General features: G+C 47.1%; 1 protein-coding gene across 4 annotated transcripts in view; it reads left to right on the forward strand.

Moving 5' to 3' along the window:
• TMEM131L (transmembrane 131 like) overlaps window positions 1–22097 on the forward strand; it is a 155557-nt gene extending 133460 nt beyond the window's left edge. For 3 of the 4 annotated variants that reach the window (XM_045798786.2, XM_045798788.2, XM_087866528.1), the window contains 9 exons: window positions 7832–7956; window positions 10873–11039; window positions 12106–12294; window positions 15289–15367; window positions 16520–16602; window positions 17248–17368; window positions 18397–18506; window positions 20828–20967; window positions 21687–22097. In XM_045798786.2, the coding sequence (XP_045654742.2) occupies window positions 7832–7956; window positions 10873–11039; window positions 12106–12294; window positions 15289–15367; window positions 16520–16602; window positions 17248–17368; window positions 18397–18506; window positions 20828–20967; window positions 21687–21962 (1290 nt within the window). In that variant the 3' untranslated portion in view covers window positions 21963–22097. The remainder of the gene's footprint in view (window positions 1–7831; window positions 7957–10872; window positions 11040–12105; window positions 12295–15288; window positions 15368–16519; window positions 16603–17247; window positions 17369–18396; window positions 18507–20827; window positions 20968–21686) is intronic. The other variant, XM_045798787.2, reaches the window with a different exon arrangement.
• The last annotated feature ends 612 nt before the right edge of the window (window positions 22098–22709 follow it).

Here is a 22709-nt window from a genome sequence, read left to right on the forward strand (position 1 = left end):
AAAATAAGAACTTTTTAAAGGGCAAATTAAGACACTTGGATGAGGTTAAAAGAGATACTGTGAAGCTAAGTAAATAAAGGAAGACCCAAATGACATCCCACAGACAGCTGCCAAAAATAGAATTGCTGACCCCGAGAAAGGCTTTGAGATAATCAGGGTGAGTATGAAGGAAAAAATTGAAGAGCCGAAAGCATTTAGATATAGGGCAAAGAAAGACAGAACAGTTCAATGTAAGAATAATGAGTTAAGTAAATAGCCCAACAAATAGATCTGAAAGGTATTCAGAGTTGTAATAGAAGAATATTGTCCTGATACGAGGGAAGAATTGGATTTATAGAATGAAAGGGCACACTGTATACACCAGGAAAAATTGATATATACTAATGGACACAGGCACAGCCTGGCTATTCATCTTAAAGCATAAAGAATGGTGCAGAGTCAGGAAGATGGAGAAACACCAATTCAAGCTTGCCTCAGACTTTGTAGAAACACCTAATGCCAGGGAACAGTGGAGCCGTACCATTAAGAGAATAAAAATGTGAACAAGAACATTCCAGCCACGTTGGCGCTCAAGTACAAAGGAGCAAAGCAGGCGTCCTTAAACACAAGTGAACTCATCGTGAGTCCTTAAAAAATGAATTTAGTGAAGTTTAACCAACCAAGATAGAAGTAAAAATAAGGACCCAGGACTATAGAAACTGTGTGAATGGTCTGTTGTTGAGATTTGTATCCATTTTATATCCAGAAATAAGACTAAACAGTTGGCAATTTTAATTGCAGAACAGATTGCATATATTACAACTTTAATAAAGCAAAAAAGTGACATAAGCTGCAAAAACAGGAGGTGATATTGAATGGTAGGTGACAATGAGTTTTAATTTTATTTTTCTTGGTAGAGAGTCAATACTATGTCAAACGGAACATATCGTTTAACAGGGTGAAAACTTAGGAAAATGTCTTTCACAGTCTTTTGCTTAACCTTAGAGAGATCCTTAAGGAATTAATAAATCATGTGGAGAAGAAACAATTATTTGAAAGTTGGCAGTTCTCTGGGTTCTACTTCAGTTTATGTTAAATTCAAATAAAACCGAACCTTAAATTTTTATTTAAAAATAATACATCGTTGTGTTTGCTTCAGCAGCACATATACTAAAAAAAAATAATAATACATTGTCCCAGTGCTATAAATTATTCCCTCCGTCTGTCTTGCCATCCTAACGTGTCTAGGTTCACAGAGAGATGCTAAAAACAAGATTTGCCAAATAATCAGTGGCAGACCGTGGTTATTCTGAGTGGTGGGATTTGGGGTGATTTTTTTTTTCTTTCTTTATATTTCTGTATTTTTGCTTAAACTTTATAAGAAACATGAATTTTTCATTTAAATAACATTTAAATGATGCAAAATAAATATATCCTAGGCATCCCCAACTAGGAATTTGCAGTCTTTGAAGAAGGACAAGATATGTCTAAGTAGTCAAGTGCCGCCAGTCAGTACATAGTGGAAGGGATTTCAGAGACTGAAGAGTCAGTTTAGCCTGCAGCAGGCACGGGAAGCTCCTAGAGGAGGTAGAAACACGGATAGGCAAAGCAGGGAAGGCGGGCCGCGGCCCCACTGAACCCCGCAGTATAATTGGGAGCAGTTGGAAGTCATCTTTGGGAAGAGGCTCAGTCAGGAATGGGAAGTAATGTGAGGGAAGAATGGGAGTCCTTCCAGATGGCGAAGGCCTTGGCTCACCGGTTCGAAGTGTGGACTTTCTCCCTTGGATCTCAGCTGGAAGTGGATGGTGAACTAGGTGAGCCCGGCAGCTGGAAGTGACGATGCCCGTAGAGAACCAGAGCATGGCCGCTTGCCTGCTAAGGAACTTCAGAGTCAGAGTCTTAAAAGCACATCTGTCCAAACAGGACATCTTTTTGGAGGATTTGGCTTGAGGGTGGCCAGTTTGAGGGAACTTGCTGCAAAGGATAGGGAGCTAGGGAAGGTTTCTGGACCCGGGGGGGGGGGGTGGATGGAGGGTAACACGTGGAAAACAGACTGGAGGCTGTGATTTTCTTGAAGGTCATAATTGAATATTTTTCAATTCAGGTTTGCAAAGATGGGTAGAATGCCTATTATAGCGATTATGAAGTGCAGTTTAGTAAATGCTTGAATGAATGTGTGAATAAAGCATTTTTGGAGGATCAGTGTGCATGTTTTGGAGGCTGGGCTGGAGCAGGCAGAAATGGATACCGGCTCTCTTCTAACAAGGAGGCTGTTACTCTGCTGGGAGGTGTGATGTAAGGCTGTGTTTGGGCAGGAGCAAGGGGGAAGGACAGGAAGAGTAGTGAGAGTTTAGAAGAAAAACTAACAGGATTTCCCCGTCCCTAATTGCATAAAGGAGAGGAACTATCTAAATATAACCTAACTATATAACCATTTGAAAAATAACTCCTGAGTTTTCAGTCTGGCTAACGAGAAGATGGGGAATTCTGACTTATGCAACAAGTTCATTTTTATGTTTATCAAAGCAGTGTTGCATATTAAGAGCATGGATTTTGCAGCCAGACTTCTTGGGTTTGAATCCTGGTCGTCATTTATTTGCTCTATAACATTGGGCAAGTTACTTAACATCGCAGTTTCCTTATCTGACAAACGAGGGTACTAAGAGCGTGCCTACATCCTTGGGTTGTGAGGAACAGCTGAGTTAACAGGGTAAGTGCTTAGAGTAGCCCACGTACTAAGCGCTGGCAAGGGGTCAGTACAAAGGGAATGACTGTGTGATCGCGACTGACAGCGGGGGATATGGAACCAGAGCTTACATGGCAAACTCGGGCCTGGAGCTTGAGACTTGGGAGCTGTGCCTGTGGAGGTTAGAACTGAAAGGCGACACTGAGTTCTCTGAGGGGTGTGTGTGCACGGGGAGAAAAGCAGGGCCGAGTGTGAACCCAGGTGGCGGTGAAGCTGCAGATGGCCCGAGGGTGCAGGTATACCAGATGTACAGAAAGCGAGGAGGTGAGACTACAATGGCCATGCCTTCAGGAGCAGAAAGAAAGTCATTGAATTTGAGGGGGGAGGGGATGGATGAAGTTAAGACCTTCTTGCTAGGGACTTTGGAGACTTCCATGTTGCCCTGCCATGAGATCGAAACTACACTGAGATGTGACAACTCAGCGCCTGCTCAGCCCGCGTGCTAGGCGGAGCAGCTGGAACACAAGCCAAGTCCGTCTGTCCATCTGAGGGCCATAAGGAGGAGGTGGCCCCGAGGAGCCCTGCTGCGTGGTGCTGCCACGAGTGGGCGTCATTCCTGGACTTCAGACGCCGCCCCCCACCCGGGTGCCAAACTCAGCCCTCTACTCTTGTGCCCTTGCTTATGGCAGGTTTCTTCATTTCTTCCCGTTGTTTTCTTCCCTGTGTATCTTCAGCATTCAACCTTTAGGGGCACGGGCCTTGTCTTTTTTCTCTCTATCCCGGTAGCACAGACTTGGCTTGTGCACAATTCCAGGGGTTGTGTAAGCTCCTCCTTCCTTTTCTGGTGTCAGAGCCCGTGTAAGAGACCTGTGCATCCAAAGATGGCAGCCAGCTCCGCAGGAGAGCTGCAGCAAGCTGGATGATCTGGGGGACCATAGTCCCCATCACTTTTTTTTTTTTTTTTTGCTGTCTCTGACTCACTCCCAGTTTTGCAAAAAGCTCTTCTTTAAAACCTTGTGAGTATGCTTTCCATTTCATTGTTCGTTTGGAGAAATCGTTCTCAATAAACACATTCCCAAGGGCAGTACTCAGTGTTTGTTTTTCTTGTACATTCTTAGGGCCTAACTTTGCAGCTTAGAAAATTGTATAAATCTGTCTATAGTACATGGGGAACATTCCTCCAGATTTATTGGCAAAGAAAGTTGAAGCCCAGATTTGAGAGCTATAAACTAAATTTTAACCCTAGCCCTGCTGTTTATTTTTTTAAAGCAGATTTTTTTTCCCTTAGAAAAGGAATTCATGATTATTATAAAAGCATAAAGAAGGGGGGAGAAAAGTCTATACAAAATGAACCACTTTGTACATTTTTCTGTATTCTATTTCTTTTTTATGCAACTTAAAAAAAAAACGCAGGACCATCATTACATGTATGTAGCTTTGTTAATAATGTTGTAATTCCTCATTTTCTCATGTTCAGAACAAGGGGAACTTTGTTTCCAGTGGTTATGTAACTTTCCATCATTTAACTATGCCCCGATCCTAAACCTTTCGCTTGCGGTTGGACATTAAAGTTATTTACAGCTTTTTATTTTCATAAACAGCACTATGATGAACTACGTTGTTCTCAAGTCTTCCCTAGATACCTGATATATCCTTGTTAGAGATTTCTAGAAGCAGAATTAAAGAGGGTCTTCCTGTGTGCCCCAGATTGCTTTCTGGAAAGGTGGTCCTGATTCTCATTCACATTAATGATGCCGTGGGACAACGCTGGCTTCCTCTGCTCCCGCTAGCACCGCGCTGTGTTTCTTGCAAAGTCTTGGTCAGCGTGATGGGGGAAATGACTGTTTTGGTTTTTCATTTCAATTTGCGTCTCTTACCAAGGAAAAGTGAGCACTTTCTTTCATTTCCTTTTTGTAAAAAATCATCCAAAATCCTGCCCCTGAAATCTCTTCCTCCCTTCCTTCCTTCTTTCTTACTTGTCTTTTTTTATAAATTCGGAAGTGAATGTCTCACCCAGGTCCGCTGGCGCTGCTCAGAGGCAAACTCTATTAAGGGAAGGGCGCTGCCTCCCTGGCCCTCTCCCTCCCCAGCCCTCTGCAAGTGTCTGCAGACACAAACATGCAGGATAAACACACTCGTGTTTTTTAAAACCAGCATGGAAAGATGAGATACAAGCTGGTCTATAATTTCCCTTTCCTAAAAACATACTTTATCACTAAATATTTTGGATGGAGTCTTCATGGTTTTTAGCCTTTTATATTTCTTTTGTGAATTTGCATTTCATGTGTTCTGCCCACTTTTCTTTTTTTTTTTTTTAAGATTTTATTTATTTATTCGACAGAGATAGAGACAGCCAGCGAGAGAGGGAACACAGGCAGGAGGAGTGGGAGAGGAAGAAGCAGGATCTTAGCAGAGGAGCCTGATGTGGGGCTCGATCCCATAACGCCGGGATCACGCCCTGAGCCGAAGGCAGATGCTTAACTGCTGTGCCACCCAGGCGCCCCTCTGCCCACTTTTCTATTGCACGTGTTTTTCTTATTTTCCGTCAGAACATATGGCATGGTACTGACTCTGTCTGTCATACAGTGTGTTTGGTTTTTTTTCTTAGTCTACCTTTCCCTCTTATTTTTTATTTGCTGTTACTTGTGTACAGCAGCTTAAAGAATGTTTTGCGGAGTCAGTCTGTGCTTTCTCTCCTTTGATTTCTTCGTTTTCTTTTATTGAAGTTTAGGAAATCTTTTTGTTTGCCCGCCCTGTAATCAATGAAATTGTCCCTTCTATCTGGGATTTCCGAGAACGCGACCAGTTCAAATAATGCAATAGTGTGATCACAGGACGTCTTCCGTAAAGCGCTTGCTAGTGTCAGGTCATTTGCTCCTCATAGCAGCCTGCTGAGGAGGACGAGGAAGTGAAGGCAGGAGGAAGTGGGTCACTTGCCCAAGATCGCACAGCCAGTAAGAAGCCTGCAGTGAGCTTCAGTGTAGGCTGTGATCTTCCTTACAGCTCCACCTGGGCTCCTTCCCTGGTCAGGCCCACCTCCCACTCTGGGTGACACCCTCTCCACCAAAAAGCAAAGAGCCGGTTTCTCCTTTTATTCTCCCTCTCATTTCTTGACAAGTCTGTTGCTTTGGGTCTCTGGAGTCTTCGCCCTGCCCGTCCCCCACCATCTGCTACGTCCAGGGCTGGCGTGTTCTCCCGAAGCCCAGCTGGGGCCCTTCCTCCTCACTGCTGTTCTTCCCTCCCTCCCTCTCTCTCTCTCCGCCACATGTGTGCTTGTGTGCACACACACACAAAGGCCATTCATTAGTTTTTCATTCCTCCTTATGTCCTCTGTCTCTTCCGTCTTTTGACCACACCCTCTTTCTGTCCCCTGCTTTGTTTGGTCATGGACACTGCTTCTTGGTCATTCCACGCACCCGAGTCCAGCGTTTTGAGCACTCTCCCAGTAATCACTGGCTCATATTCAGACAGTGGCCATGCCTGTGACCGCCCGGTCCCACATCTCTGTAGTCCCTTTTGTTTGCTCAGAATGACAGCTCTCACCAGATTGAGTGGAGAGAGGCAGCCAAGTGTTAGAGTGACTACTGACCAGTTCACTCTTTCTCTGATTCCACGTAGAGACAGATCCTTTCTTTGTATGTGACTGGAGGGACAGAAAGGCTCAAGGACTTGCTGTGTTGAACAGCCTTTCTTGGCCCAGGGAGAAGGGAATCCTTTTCTCCCCCAAAGCTAGAAATATACAGGGACCAGTACATGAATAAATACGGTATATAGCCAATGTTTAACTTTGGAGAATGTCTGATCATATATTATTAATGTGTTTGTTTAGCATCAAATGTAAGCAGTTAGCATTAAGATCCTGTAAGATAGGGCTTTGTGTGTTTAACTTGTCATGTTTTTAAAATACCTTCAGAATCAGAAAAAAAGTTAATATGTACTTATGGGGGGAGAAACTAAAGGAGTATCAAGAAAAAACCAAAAATTCCATTATCCCACATGTACAGTTACAATTTCATTTTATGTCTAGTATTTATTGTAGTAAGCCTGCCGCTTTGATAGATACATGAGGCTTTCCCCACCCCAGATATGTGACATGTAGGCCTTTGAAACCTTTTATTTTTCTTTTTCTAAGTCACGTGTCATGCAAGTGTATGTTAGAACCTCATGCATTCCTACTCTGATTTCTGCACCAACCTTCTCAAAAAAGAAGGTAAAATGAGCCAGTCTTTATTCTTTATGAAATGTGAATCCAAGGATCAGTAGGAAGAGGACTCTCAGAGCTAGGGGATTTGCCTCTGGGAGGTCCCCAAGGATGCATTTTCCACGCCCTGGGGTCTTATACCACTTCCCACCTGCTGGTGCCTCTGCTGCAAAGGGGCAGAGTGGTGCAAGGAAGAGAAAGAGAGGGAGTATAGGAGGACTGGAAGGCAGGAGCTGCTTCAGAATGCTAACAGGCAGGGGAATCCTCCTCCCCTTGGGCCGGTTAAGAGACTACACCTAACATATAAAAGGAAAAGGACCAAATTAAAAAACAGTTACATATATGTGTATGTATGTGTGTATATATACATATACGCTAATATATATACACACACATGTATAATTTGTAGATATATGTGTACTTCATGCTAAATTAAGTTTTCGAAGCCACATTTAAAAAACATCCAACGTATTCTTATTTATAAAAGCTTAAACTACTTGGCACACTCAGTGGAGACTGGCTGTCCTCCTAAAGTTTTTCTGTAAACAAATAAAAACAAATACACAAATTATTCCTACGTTGAGTTTTTACATGATTTTTCTTCAGTAGTAGTTCATGTGAATTGCACATACCAAATTAACAGGTGAACGTCGGAGAATTTATTGCCGCTGAAGTTAACAGCAAGCTGACCCTAAATTGCTAACAGATGTTTTTCCCTTTTAGCTCCTTTGGAATTCTGTAGGCAACAATTGTTTCTTCTTTTTGCAGAGATTGAGGGAGGTAGAGAAAGAAGGGGAATGAAAACAAACTGGAGATTGAGAAATGTATGTCTCCATTTTCATCAGTGTTGGAACATTCTGAATTTGTATGGAGTTGGTCTTCAAAAGTTAAAAAAATAATAATAATTTTTTTTTAAATGTAAAGTCAGTTTAAACCTTTATTTAAGGTTTCTTTTTTCTCTGTAGCAAGAAGATCCTTATAAGAAGAAGAAACTTCAGGAGAAAAAAGAAGGAAATTTACAAAATTTAAGTTGGAATAAAAATCGAACATGTAGAAAAAATAAGAAACGGGGTACTGCTCAGGTCTTGAGGTGTGTTTTTACAATCCCTTTAAAATTTTCATCTATTTTTTGCTCTCTAATTTTACACTTAGCTGTTATCTTTTAATCTTATTTTTGCAACATTGGATACCGAGAACAGAATATTGACATAAAAGTATGTTACTAAAATTAATACATATTCTGCTTATGTTTTCATTTATATTGTTAAAATACCTTGAAGTGAATAGATTTTTCGTGTTTTTACCTTAAAAAAATGCTCAAAGCTATGGGAGGTTTTAAAGGAAAAGCACAAGGCCGCCTCTGTGCCGGGCCCTTCATTCTGCCTGTGAAGCACAGGAGCATTTGTGGGGCAGGTGAGGGAGAAAACAGCTGGGTGCTGGCAGGCCTCCTCTCCCCAGCATTACCCTCGCCCACGTGGGGTTCCATAGTGAAAGAGAAGGAACCCGAGATTCAGTCCTGCAGAAGCTAGGTTCTTACATGTCTGGGAAGCGAGGGGCCCAGACATTATGTGTTTTGCTGAAAGCCCCACAGTTGGTAAGGGGCAGAGCCAGAAGTGGTATTCTCCTTGGGAAACCTTACTTCCTTAGGTCACTTAGTCTCCCTGAGCTTTCATTTTCTTATCAGTAAAATGAAGGCACTGGATAGTGTTTATGTAGGAATCCCATATTTTTTTTTGACAGGTCAGAAGTACGTACATTCTTTTTTTTTTTAAAAGACTTTGTTTATTAATTTGAGAGAGAGCGAGTGTGGATGAGCTGGGACGAGGGGCAGAGGGAGAAGCAGGCTCCCGTTGAGCAGGGAGCCCTGTGCCTGGCTTGATCCCAGGACCCTGATATCATGGCCTGAGCCGAAGGCAGATGCTTAACTGACTGAGCCACCCAGGCGCCCCAGTAGTGCATACATTCTGATTCCCAGTGCGTCTGGCAGTGTAGTCTATGAATTTTGATTTCTTGGGCTAGACTCTTAAATACCCAACATGTGCCCAAGTCAAGAGAGAGCCTGCAGGTGAGATGCTTTCTCCTGCCTTTTCCTCCCTAAGTCCATGGATGGAGCTTTCCAGGTGTCTCTTACACTGACAGTGCCTCCGTCAAGGACGCCAGTTTTATTGAGAAAACAGTATGTGACTGTCCTTGAGCGGGGAATTAAAACCCAGCCCCTGGGCTTTAAAGCCTGTTTCCTCCTGAGTCATCCCAACATCCTCCCCACTCTGGCTTTTTCTTCTTTTGAGTTCTGGCATCTGGGGATTGCTTTCTTGTAGGCTCAGCTAGGTATTTATATGTGTTTCTGCCAGATTGTTCTCTAGTGGTTCCAGATCTTCCTGTGGAAGGGGCCCCATCTTGCTGCAGTCTCGCTTGTTGTGGGAAGGGGACTGCGCAGCATAGCCCACGTGGAGGCAGGGACCACGGGACGGGAAGCAGTGAGGTGCTGCTCACATCATGTGTCCCTAGGTCCCCAAGGTGGCTGCAGTCTGGAGCTCAGAGCCCGTGCTTGAGCGGTGTAGCCGCTCCCAGCCCTGTCGTGCTGTGCACTCTGCTGGAGAGCAGTCAGGCAGCTCTAAGGTCCCTGGCTCACACTGAGCACATGGCAGAATGCAAGGATGAAAACAGAATAGACTCATTGTTAGTTTGTTGGTAATACCAAATACTAACTATTGATTGGTAATTATCCTTTTTATTTATAAATAAGCTTATAGAAAGGAGAGTTACACCTTATATTCTTTCTACATGTATTTTCATAAACATTTGATTGACTTGGGTCACTCTAAAGTATTACATTTTTAGGGCACCGGTGTGGCTCAGTTGGTTAAGCATCTGCCTTGGGCTCAGGTCATGATCCCAGGGTCCTGGATTGAGCCCCGCATCGGGCTCCTGGCTCAGGGGGGAGTCAGCTTCTCCCTCTCGCTCTGCCTTCCACTGCCCCTGCTTGTGTGCTCTCTCTCTCTGTCAAATAAATGAATAAAATCTTTTTTAAAAAATTAGGTATTATACTTTCCTGATATGAACATACTGGAAGATACAAAATTTGAGTGGAATTTCACTGATTAAGTATCCTGGTATATTTCTACAAGCAGATTTCTGACATGCTGAAGAAACAAGTTGTTAAAATAGAACGGTCAAGTACCTTGTAGCTAATGAGAATGTCTTGAGAACATGACGCTTAAGAAGAAGGTGGTTGTCAGATTGTCTGTTTCCTTGGCTCTTGCATCTCTTGTACTCTTTACCTTGAGTGGTCAGAAACCAGTGAAACCACGTGCTACGGCCCACGTGTTTTGTCTTCCTAACTGCTGTCCCACAAACCACGAGGTACTGAAATCGCACCAAGTGACTAGCCATCTGTGCACCCTGTGGCGTCCTCTACCCATTTCTGTCTCACCATTTGCAAAACCATAGTTCTCGGTTTAGTAGAGAGGTGGAATCATTGGGCCGTGAACTCCTTGGGAAAAGAACTCGATGCTTTGTAAATGTTACACCTTTCCTAACAATACATGGCACGTGATCGTCATTCAACAACTATTTGCTAAATGAGTGGATGAGAAAAGATTTAAAATAACGCTCAGTACCTTCCCCCGAACACCAAGGAGCAGGTTTATCTATTGAGAATCATACTTCATGCTAAAGCCAAGGAAGACGGGCCAAGAGTCCTGGGTTCTGGTCCTGGACTGGCCACTTATGAGATGATGGAGGGACTCATTTAACCTTGTGGAATTTTATTCCTCACTGTGAACTAGGAAGTCGATTAAATGAGCTCCAATTTGAGTATAGTTCTAAAACGGCAAAATCTTTGTCTTCTGGATATCCCTCTCTTAGTATCTTCTCCCCTAAATTCCTAAGAACAGAGGTCTTGAGTTGTCCCAGGTTCGTATTTTCACCACTTATAAGTCTCCTGGAAAGCAAGGACGGATGGATGACAACATTCAAATGGGATTTTTTTTTGTGGTTCTTCTAGGCCTTCTGAACAGAGTGAATTAAAACTTGTGTGCAACGAATTTGAAAGGTCTGAGCTGAGCAGTGACATCAGTGTCAGAAACTGGTGTATACAGGAAAATCCTGGGGAAATTTGTAAGACGGATGCTGGCATTGGAAGCAGCTTGCCTGCGGCACAGGGAGAAGCAGGTATGTAACTGTACTGAGCTGTGAATGGTGCTTCTGTCAGAAGTTTGGTTCCTCTAAGAAGTATCCATTGTAAAGAAATGGGTCTTGAGGAGATTATCACTTTACAGGCAACTTGGCTTAAGGAAGCTCGAATGGAAAGCTATCAGGACGAGACTGGAAACCTGAGATTCTTTTGAACCTGGGCAGACCTCTAGTGTTGTCCCCTCTGCCCTCCCCCTTCCCCTAAAACCTGGCCATTCTCCACTCTCCCCATGCAGAGTGCTGAAGGAACAGTGGTTGCTTACTCTGGGGGGTAGCCGGGTGAGAACCGTGTTCTTTTCACACACCTGAGCCAGGTGGTTCCTGCAGACCAGGCTGCTGCCCCGCCTGAGAACTGCTGGGCAGTGTCTCTGGGAGTGGGAGGTAGAGGGCACACACAGCTGGGTCCAGGGTAGGGCAGAGGATAGTGGGAGGCTCAGGGGCCACTGAAGTTGGCTGTATCTCTGGGGGAGTTGTAATCCTCCTGGGCAACACCCGTGTTCCCAGACACACGTCCGCGTCAGTGCGCACAGGCTGGCAGACATGCAAGCTGACAGAGTTAGTGAGTTTCTCTCTCCGTCCTCTCATTCATTCCCTTCACACGCGTCTTGCTTTTTGGTCTTATTAGAGGTTCTTTCCACCTACACATAAATAATAATTTGAAGCTCTTAGTGGAAATCTTAATAAGAGGGATGAGGCATTACCTATGAATTTCCAGGCTGGCCGAGGAGCCTGTTTTCTTCCCAGGAGTGTTTATTTCCAGAACCATTGTTAGATCACGGTTATCATTGGCATTCGCTGTCTGAGCCCCAGACAAGCGTGAGCGCCCATCCCACAGGCAGAGTGGGCAGAGCTCATCCCCCACGCTTCCTTCAGGTCCCGTCGTTGGTCTCAGGGAACGCCTTCCTTCTCCCTGGATGAGCAGAGGCAGCAGACCCGGAAGCTGAACTTGGCCTTCTTCATAATTTTACCTCTCTCCTTTGATGAGACGTGGCGTCGAGTTGAGAACTGTTTAAATGAAACGTGACGTCTCTCTCCCTTGCTGCAGAGGGTTTCTGCCAGAAGCCCGGGAAGAAGTGCGTGGAGAAGTCTTCCTCCGATTCCAGCTCGGACTGCGGCAGCTCGTCGGGCAGCGTGCGGGCCAGCCGGGGCAGCTGGGGCAGCTGGAGCAGCAGCAGCAGCAGCTCCGACGGGGACAAGAAGCCCGTGGCGGGCCCCCCGCACTTCCTGCCAGCCGGTGAGTCCCTCAGGAGCCGGCCTCCCGCCCTGCTGCCGAGCCCAGTACCGGGCCTGGCTCTGCCTTCCAGCGCCCGGAGCACACGCGGGCCTGCAGATCGGACTATTTACTTAGCTTTGGATTTCCTTCACTCTCTTGTTTTTCCTCCTTCCTTTTTCTCCCCTCCCTTCCCCGTGCCGCCATCATCATCATCATCATCATCATTTTAATGTCGAGCTTTGAAACAGTTCAAAGAACTTCCACATTTATCGTATTACTTGCACGTTTTTATTATGGTAAAATATCAATACCAGAATTTACTGGTTTTAAGTGTACCATTCAGTGGCATTAAGAGCACTCCTATTGTGTAACCATCCCCACCATCCATTCCCCGCCTCTTCTCATCAGTCCAAACAGACTCTGCACCTTTAAACAAGGGCTGTGCGTTCCCCGCTCCCCCGGCCCCTGGAAGCCTCCGCTACTCCCTGTCTCGATGAATTTGACTGCTCTAGTGTCTTACATAGATCACACAATGGTTGTCCTTTTGTGTCTGGCCTATTTCACTTAGCGCCATTTCTTTAAGGTTCATCCATCCTTCCCTTTACGGCCGAACACTATGCCATCGCGTGTGCACACTGCACTCTGATTATCCGTTCATCTGTTGATGGCCACTGCGGGCGTTTCCACCTTTTGGCTCTTGTGCATAATGCTGCTGTGAACATTGTGGCCCTCTCTTATTTGTGAGGAATTTGAAGATTTGGGAAAGGTCAAAAAATTAACTTACTTTTGTTATATTTACCCTCGGTTTCTTTTCTTTTTTTTCATTTTTTAAAATTTAAATTTAATTAGCACATAATGTATTATTTGTTTCAGGGGTACAGGTCTGTGATTCACCGGTCTTATATAATACCCAGTGCTCATTAGGTTTTTTTTTTTAATAATGCCTGATAGTCTGTTCCACTTTTGCCTCCTCAAGAGAATCACTGTCCACTGTTGTGAACCTGGCATGTATTCTTTTAGTCCATATTTTATTTTAACCTTCATATGTCCATCAACAGAGTATAGAGTATTTGTGACTTACGTCAAGGAAATCACACTTCAGTATATCATTCTGCATGTTGCTTCTTTCACTAGGTGTTTTTTTAAGCTCTGTGACCATATAAAGATGGAGTTCATTCCTTTTCACGGTGATTTTTAACATAGTCAGCAGTCTTTGTGTAAGGAAAGGGTGGGGAGATTGAGCCGCTCACATGGTGAGGCCTTCGTTCCCGGTTACACCAGCACGGCTCCCACACAGCCTTGAGAGGGAGGGCCAGCGCCCCCGGGCCAGGCTGATATGTGAGGCCCGGGCTCAGAGTGGTTGGTGGCTCAGCACCAGGGGCTCCGGCTCGAACTCCTCTCCTCCCCCAGGCGGGCCCCTTCAGCAGCCTCTGGGCTATCCTCTCTTCTCCGTCTCCTCCGGGCAGTGAGACCTGTAAAAGAAGGTCTTGTCTGAGAGACCAGGGCACTATAGCCATAAAAACCTACACAAAGCTCCCACGCGTATCTTCAGGCTGTTTCATTATCAGCTCCCCCCCCCCCAGCCTTTGAGACATTGTTCTCTTAATGACCCCCCATAAAATTGTAGTATCACTGATATGCAGTTTATTACTGTGTACTGTGCTTCAGGCATAAAGAGATAAGATCTTCCCAGAAACACAGCTGTCCTGCCCCCTCTGGGGGACACTGTCCTTGCCTACCTGGAGACGCACCCGGGCTCAGACGAAGGCAGGCAGGCCCATGGGCTTTGATAGCAGGGATGCGTTTGGCCTGAGGAAGCTTGATTTTCCAGCCTACACCAAGCACAGCTCCATCTACCGCTGAAGACGAAGTTCGCCTGACGATGCTAATTCAAGATTTTTTTTTTTTTAAAGATTTTATTTATTTATTTGACAGAGAGAGAGACAGCCAGCGAGAGAGGGAACACAAGCAGGGGGAGTGGGAGAGGAAGAAGCAGGCTCATAGCGGAGGAGCCCGATGTGGGGCTCGATCCCATAACGCCAGGATCACGCCCTGAGCCGAAGGCAGATGCTTAACCGCTGTGCCACCCAGGCACCCCTAACTCAAGATTTTTAAACGTCAGTCCTTAGTAACAAAGAAGAGAGGTGCCGCTTTTGCTTGGGGAAGGCCAACAGGAGTAAGATGATAAAAGTTATTGATGGGGTTGCTATACAGTGACTTAATATGTAGTTTGTAAGTTGTTTGAGGATTATGTACTATCAGGAAAATGTCCCCAGTATAGTTAATGCTGTAAAAGACCATAAAGACGAAGTAAGGGGCGCCTGGGTGGCACAGCGGTTGAGCGTCTGCCTTCGGCTCAGGGTGTGATCCCGGCGTTATGGGATCAAGCCCCACATCAGGCTCCTCTGCTGGGAGCCTGCTTCTTCCTCTCCCACTCCCCCTGCTTGTGTTCCCTCTCTCGCTGGCTGTCTCTCTCTCTGTCAAATAAATAAATAAAATCTTTAAAAAAAAAAAGACGAAGTAAATATGAAGTATGACCCCAATTTTTTACGTCTGTGGATACATAAAATAGATTGTAAGGAAATACACCCGATGTTGAATGGCAGTAGAATTGCAGGGGACTTCTGTTTTTCTTCTGTAAACTTATGTTTATTTTCATAGATTCCCTACAATGTCACTTTTACAAACTGCAGGGGTCTATTTATACAGCAAAATTTCTTTCATCAGAAAAATCCCTGTGAGAAAGTTACATAATATTAATGGTTTCATCTTTTTTCCATAATTAAAACACTGAATCCAAAATTCATTCATTTAAATGTTGAGTTTCAGTAAGTTTTCAATGACAAGATAAATCTAACAGATGTTTTAAAAAATAAAATTACTGAATGCGAAAATCAGTCAAAAGTGAGAAATAAACGGCTCATTTGGGGTGATACAAGCAGTCTGCACTTTAATTCATAACACAGTTGAATTACACTTGTAAAACCGTGTGATCATTTTTTTGCTTCCATGCAGGAGACAATGTTTCACACAGTGACTTTTCTTCAGAAACTCCCATCTCCTTGAATCTTTCTCATGACATCTGCAATCCCACGTAAGTGTTTAGGTCTCTCGCTTTGGCAGTGTGTTTTAGGTACTGCTTTCTCTGTCATTGTGCTGCTGCTTTGTACTTGGTGCTGCAGGTGGAAAGAGGAAAGCTTTTTAAGAATGAGAGCAAGTAACATCCAATTTTGCTAATAATTCAGAAAACAGGATCCTTCCGAGTAAATATGTTTCATGTGGGCATGTCTCTGGGAGCCCCATTGCTGCCAGTGGTATAGCCATGTTGGAACACATCCCATCTCTTTGGCGCCTGGGTGGCTCAGTCGGTTAAGCGTCTGACCTCAGCTCAGGTCGTGATCCCGGGTCCTGGGAGGGAGTCCTGCATTGGGCTCCATTGGGCTCCAGGCTCAGGCTCAGTGGGGAGTCTGCTTCTCTCTCTCCCTCTGCCTCTCCCCCAGCTTGTGTGTGCACCTGCTCTCCTTGTCTCTCTCAAAAAAATATATAAAATTTAAAAAAAACAAAACACACCACATCTCATTCCTGAAAGCAGAGAAACCCCAGTTATTGTAGGGCGGGCATCATCTGCTCTTTGCTAGGACTTGAAAGAAAACTGAGCACTGATGACATAGGGAGTCTTGCAGGAACCTAGCAGATACTCCCGTAGTTATGACTTCACTGTGTGATGATGGCTGCCCCATCTGACAGAATTGACAAGTGGCTTTTATTGAGCGGGACAAGAGGAGGGGACGCAGCCATCAGAGGGTTTTCGAGTGAGAATGCGAGCCCATTTCCTTAGGCGCCGTCACGCTGTGAGAGGACAGGAGGCTGTCGTTAAAATTAAATGGATGCACTTGTGGAGAAGGGAATTCAGCAGAGGGCGAGGCAAAGCTGTCCGTGGACTGTGTTGCGCGCCGTGGATCGCACGCTAAGAGGGATTGATACCTGCTGCCGGCTGGTGCTGGGCAGGCGGGAGCCTGCAGTTTGCCTCAGTTAAAATTATTTTGTTGTTTGTTAGAAACAGGCTTTTCTGGGTCTTGGAAATTGGATATCCCTTAACCCCTTTCTGGCTGTGTACCTTTGTGTCTCTAGCATTCACGTTTCTTGGGGGAAGAATTCACATAAAACTCAGACTTGGTTGAACAAAGTTGGTACGTCCTCGTACAGAAGAAATCCGTAGATCCTCATTTTCTGGCTTTCTCCACAGGAACATGAATAACCTCCCACAGTATGTAGAACCTCCCTGTCCCAGCCTCCCAGCCCGGCCTGCAGGCGCTGAAGAAGATAAAGGTGAGGCCCAGACTCTTGCTCCAGGCACCAGCCAGCGGTTCGCAGGCCAGGGAGCTTGTGAAGACGCAGGTTGGGTAGGGGCCGGGCCCTCGCATCCAAGCCATGTCAGCTGGGCTTCCGTGACACCTGCCCTCTAGACCGGCGTCATCAGGGGCCTCTGACTCGGGCTGCCCCTGCCTTGTAGGCGAGGCTCTTGCGTCTCCTGTTTTCCTCTCGTGCCTGCTTCCCGCGTGCCTGGGGTCAGGGACCGTGGCAAGATAAGCCCTATGTTCACTCCCCATGGCATCATTGAGCTCTAATACAGGGACTTGCTTTTGCTTATATAAATTAAGCTAGATTTGAAAATTGCCCTACACCTTGGAGCCAACTTTGAAAGCGTGGGCTTCTGTGCTGCTCTTTGGATACATTTTAGACTTGCTGTTGTTGAATCGTCAGCGGAACAATGGCGTTCTTCCTTAGGCCCCATCTTTCTGCTTTATATTGTGAAAGTATATCCCGAAAGGGGTCAGGGAAGGCAGAAATGGTCGGCATGTGTGGGTGATTTTGGGGGAGTGTTTTCTAGGAGAGAAGGGAAGCTGCAGGAAGGGTGGGATGAGAGCTGAGGGGGGAAGAGCGTAGACTGAGAGGCCTTGTTCTCTTCCCTAGGTCTTTACCCACCCGGAGACCTGTGGCCCACACAGCCTGTGTGTGTGACAAGCAGCTTCAACTGCGCTGTGGAGAACGGCCTGCCTGGCGTGGTGCAGGGCCCGGCCCCCGTACATAATAGGTACGGAGTCTCTTCTCTGACCGTCGCCTTGCCTCGCGTAAGGGCTGCCACGGGGACTGGAGTTCAGTCTGTCAGGCAGGCCTTACAAAATTGGGGGCCAGGCTTCCTTCCCCAGTGCACCTTAGCTGGATGTTTCCATCTGCCTTTGGAGTTGCATTGTGGTGTCTTAGAAGACAACAAACATGGGTGAGAGAAACATGAAAGAAAGTGAGAGTAACCTAGCTGCTGACCCCATCATTACTTTCCTCCTTAAGTTGAAAAGATGGTCTGTTAATAGAGGCCAGTTTGAAAAAACAATCATTCACAACTCCTACCACCTGACGGAGCAAAGATTGCCATCTGCCATGGCATTCCTCATGAACACATTTAAAACATTAAGAAGATCCGATAGTTTGAGTATTGCAAGACAGTTATACTCTAGCAGTTTCTTAAATTTGCTACAGGATGTCAGTGACGTTCAGTGATGAGGTGAGAAAATGTCGGCATCGATGTTTGATCACAGAATCTATTTGAAGCCTTCTCTTTTGGTTCAGTTTAGTACAGTGGTATTTACGTTCTTCTGTCTGTCATGATACTCCAGTTCGTAATCGAGATCGAAGTATCTGCCTCGAACAGTCTGATGGCTGCGGTTCCCCTGAGACGAATGCCGACCTTGCCCCGGGTGAGGGGGTGGTTTAGAGCAGCGGCCGCTGAGGCCGAGAGCCGCAGGGTGGTGCGCTCGCTCTCCCACAGCGCTCCCGGACGGCTCGAGAGCCACGGCCAGCGAGCCACGGCCAGCCGTGGCTTCTGCCCCCGCCAGACTTAGCCCGCCTGGTGACGAAGCAGGCGTGCGCCTCGGCGGGGCCATCCGTCCGGCTAGGCTGGGTCGCTGTCGGTGGGGAGCGTTCAGCCGGGAAGGCTTGGATCCCGTGACTTGAGAAAGTACATCTCTCTTCCAAGACTGAGGGATGAGCAGTGATTAGGAAGCTGGGCCATAATCGTTTTCCTCTTTCTTTCCTCGGTCTCTGACGTCCTGTTCCTGAAACGAGACCTCCTGTGTTTTGCAGCAGCTTCATTGACTGGAGCGCAGCCTGCGAAGGCCAGTTCCCCAGCGTGTACTGTCCGTTGGAACTGAACGATTATAATGCCTTTCCGGAAGGTAAAAGCTATTCGGACAATCCGATGCCATTCTTCTCTCAGAAAAGTCAAAGCAGGAAGTGGGCGGGCCCGAGGCGCTCGCTGCAGAAGAATGGGCCTTTTTAAAGCCGCTTCGGTGTAATTGACCCAGAACATTGTATTAGTTTCAGGCCTACGACATAATGCTTGGCAGTGGGTATGTATTGGGCAGTGACGGCTGCAGTAAGTCTAGTCCCCACCCGTCCCCGTACACGGTTACAGGTGTTCTCTCTCTGTGAGGACATCTTCTGAGAGCTGTCTTAGCAACTTACACGATAGGCTAGTGTTGACTCTGCTCACCACGACCGTGCATTACGTCTCAGGACTGATTCATCGCATCACGGGAGTGTGTACCGCTCGAGCACCTTCACCCATTTCGCATACACCCCACTCCCCTCCACCCCCCACCCCTGCCTCTGACCACCACCAGTCTGTTCTCTATTTATGAGCTTGGTTTTTTGTTATTTGTTTGGTAGGAATGTGCCTTAAAAATTTAAACAGAGGAACATAGGGGAAGGGAAGGAAAAATAAGACAAAACCAGAGAGGGAGACAAACCATAAGAGACTCTTAACTCTAGGAAACAAACTGAGGGTAGCTGGAAGGGAGTGGGTTGGGTGGCTGGGGTAACTGGGTGATGGACATTGAGGAGGGCATGTGATGTGATGAGCACTGGGTGTTATATACAACTGGTGAATCACTAAATTCTACCTCTGAAACTAATAATACACTATATGTTAATTAAATTGAATTTTAAAAAAAGGATAAAAAAAGGAGAATGCGCCATTACCAGTGAGAACCTTTGAGAACGGCCTCACAGGAAGCTGCCGAGTAGCTTCATGTGGGTTCAGTTGTGCAGGCCTGCCGCGTATAATTTTAGGTGGCCTCAAAAAGCCCTCTCAACCTGGCTGTCTGGGGGCTGCTACAAATAACCCTGATCTCTTTGGTCCTTCGGCTTTGGTAGACCGGGGTCATTTGGATTTCTGTGGACCTAGGATTGTAGATTATCCATCGGAGGCTGAGGCTTTAGATGTTTGCTACTCTTCTTAGGCAAGTCCCTTGTGAAGTGGAAGCACGTGCGTGCTTGTTCCTCAGCGGGGCCTGACTCTTCTGCCCCGAGTAGCGCAGCGGGAGGACGGAACAGAGGCCTGGGAGGGGAAACTGGGGGACATTGCGGGTGCTTGGGCTCAAGCATCGGTAATAATAAACAGTAAGAGCCACGAGATTTCCCTGATAAGCCGCAAAATGTTCTTATGATACATTACAGTCCGATCGCGGCTTCTCATAGTGGGGCTGCCTCTTGAGGGAAGCTCTAAGCGTGCAAGCAGGTGGACGGCCCGGATTTTGATACCTGCCTTGCTCCGTGCGCACCACAGGGGGGTGCTGTGGCGACTCTCCTCCCGGGCTTGTGCGGCTCCGTGTTACAGCAGCACCCTGTTATCCGGTCTCCGGGCTGTGCTCTCAGTTACCCGCGCTCGGCTGCCCTCCGGAAGCAGACGCTCCTCCTCCTGACCTACTGTCAGAGGGTCGACAGTAGCCTAATGCTGGGTCACAGTGTCTGCCGTCCACCTCACCTCGTCTCCCGTAGGCGGTTTATCGTCTCTCAGCCTCACAGGAAGGATGAGTGCGGTACAGCAAGATATTTTGAGAGGGAAAGAGGGAAAGAGGGCACATTCACCTAACCTTTATTCCAGTATGTTGGTACGGTTTTCCTATTGTATTAATCTCTTACTGGGCCTAATTTATAAACTACACTTTGCCCCAGGTATTTACGTATAGGAAGAAAACATCACGTCCAGAGGGTTCGGGAGTATCATGGCTTCAGCCATCCACTGGGGGTCCTGGAGCATGTCTCCCGTAGATAAAGGGGGGCACCTGTACCTTCCTACTGCGCTAAGAAGTGCTGGCTTCGTATTGCTTTAGTCACTCCGTATGGTACGTGTGCAGGAAGCCGAGGTCGGCACGGCACGTAATGAAAGCAAGCGTTAAGGACTGGTAAGGATCTCGACGCCATTCCAGTCTGCAGGAGTGCTCGTTAGAAAGGCTCCCATCGGATTGTCAAATACAGAACAGCGAGCCCAGAGGAAGACCTTCCTTCCTGAGGGCTTTCCAGGGAGCGTATCTGATAAATAGTTTTAACCTGAGAAGGACGGTGTAACGGCCCGCCCGTCCCCTCGGGGTGAGTGTCCCCACCTGTCTTGACCTCATCAGTACGGTAAGGCCTTGAGAGCTGGTGGCCTGAGAGTGAGAATTCGGATCTCGCCGTAAAGATGTCTACCTATGTTGTCGTCTTCCACTCTTTGTAGAGAACATGAATTACCCCAACGGCTTCCCTTGTCCGGCCGAAATTCAGACGGACTTTATGGACCACAACTCTCCGTCTACGTGGAGCCCCCCGCCCAACATGCCGACTGCCTGGGGACACGCGGGTCTGCTCAGTTCTCCGGTCAGTGCCGTCACCCCGGGGCAGCTCCCAGTTCTTTCTGGTGCTTCTTTAATCCTGGTCTTCCTTCACCTCAGAGCCAGGTTCAGATCAGCCAGAGCCCGGCGCGTTGCCTCTAGGCCGCAGCAGCCGGGCTGGCCGCCCTCTGGAGGGCCTGCCGCCTAGTCAGACGGGTGGGGGCTTGTGGACGCAGGCGGTCGGGCCGCCCGACCGAGAACGGCGTCCCAGAGGACGCGGAGGAGAGATGGCGTGTCGGTAGAATTGAATTTGGGCCACGAAGCCCTCGTGACAGGCTGTGTGTATGCGGTCCTGCTGACCTTTTCGTCTGTGCCCCGAGAGGAACGCAGGTCGCTCGGTGGTCAGTGAGTGGGTCCCGAGGGCTGCCTGCCTGTCAGCTCCCTTCTGAGCCTACAGGCCCCAGGCCTGCTCCCTCTCACATCCACTCAAGACACTTTTTACGGATCGAGGGCATTTGACCTAGGCGTCCTTCCTTGGGTTGAAAATAATTAATCCAGTGAGATGAGGCTTTCACCACCCTCCGTCTGAGGAAAATGGCGCCGAGGCAGCCCAGAGGGTTGAGAATAGTTTAATGACTTCCCAGTGAGTTGGGTGGGTACCACTGTGGTGTCCACGGGTATGCGTTCAGCCCTGATGCTGCCTTTCTAAGGCTTCTGTTTTTTAAAAAAACATTTCTTTTTTCCTCCTCCTCTTGCACACCTCAGCCCTACCTCACAAGCACCCGAAGCTTGTCTCCAATGTCTGGACTTTTTGGCTCCATCTGGGCCCCGCAAAGTGATGTATATGAAAGTTGCTGCCCCATCAGTCCCACCACGGAACATTCGACTCACATGGAAAACCAAGCTGTCATGTGCAAGGAATACTACCCAGGGTTTAACCCGTTTCGTGCCTATATGAACCTGGACATATGGACTACCACAGCGAACAGGAATGCAAGCTTCCCACTGTCTAGAGACTCGAGCTACTGTGGGAATGTGTGAAAAGAATTTGATTTTTAAACGATGTGAATAAAGAGGCTTGTGTTTTGATTACTAGCGTAACCTGGTTGTTGAGATAGATTATGACATTGGTGGATATTTTGGCACTTTTGTATGAAAATAAATTTTTTTTATGAATCTGGGTGCTCTATTTTTTTTAACCCACTACAAATCACTGGTAGAAACGTAAGCATCCGTATGTCATAACTTTTTCATAATTGAAGAAGTGTGTCAGACATGCCACAGGTTTTAAATTGGAACAAGGGGGACGTCTATGAAGGTAAGAGTTGAGAAAGGGGGGGGCTGCTATGGTTCTCCCCTCCTTGGGCATCAGAATCCTCCCCCTGCCCCCGGGGAACTTCAAAAACGACCTTTATCTGGTGACATTCCCAGAGATTCTGATTGAAATGACCCGTGGCTCAGGCCGCCGGGATTTTGCTTCAAGTTCTCCAGGGGTCGTGACGCGCAGCCCGTGTTGAGAGCTGCGGGTTTGACGCCCAGCTGGGCAGGCTGCCCCCTCACCTGCTCCCCCTGCTCGGGCTGGGCTGGCTCTCCCCGGTGCTGGCGGCCGTGGCTGCTGGGCGAAGCGGAGAGCCTAATGCTCTTCCGTCCGTCCGTTCAGTAGAGCGAGTGTCCCCTCCCCTCCATCCTGCCAGGGTGGGGGCAGCAGCCGCAGCGGGGACATTCTGGTAAGTGTTTGGTTTCCCTCCGAGGGAGCAGGCTTACTCCAAATACAAAAACTCAGGGGAG

Source organism: Ursus americanus, chromosome 13 (genome assembly GCF_024610735.1).
Source record: "Ursus americanus isolate L20-20 chromosome 13, mUrsAme1.1.p, whole genome shotgun sequence".
NCBI classification, from domain to species: Eukaryota; Metazoa; Chordata; class Mammalia; order Carnivora; family Ursidae; genus Ursus; species Ursus americanus.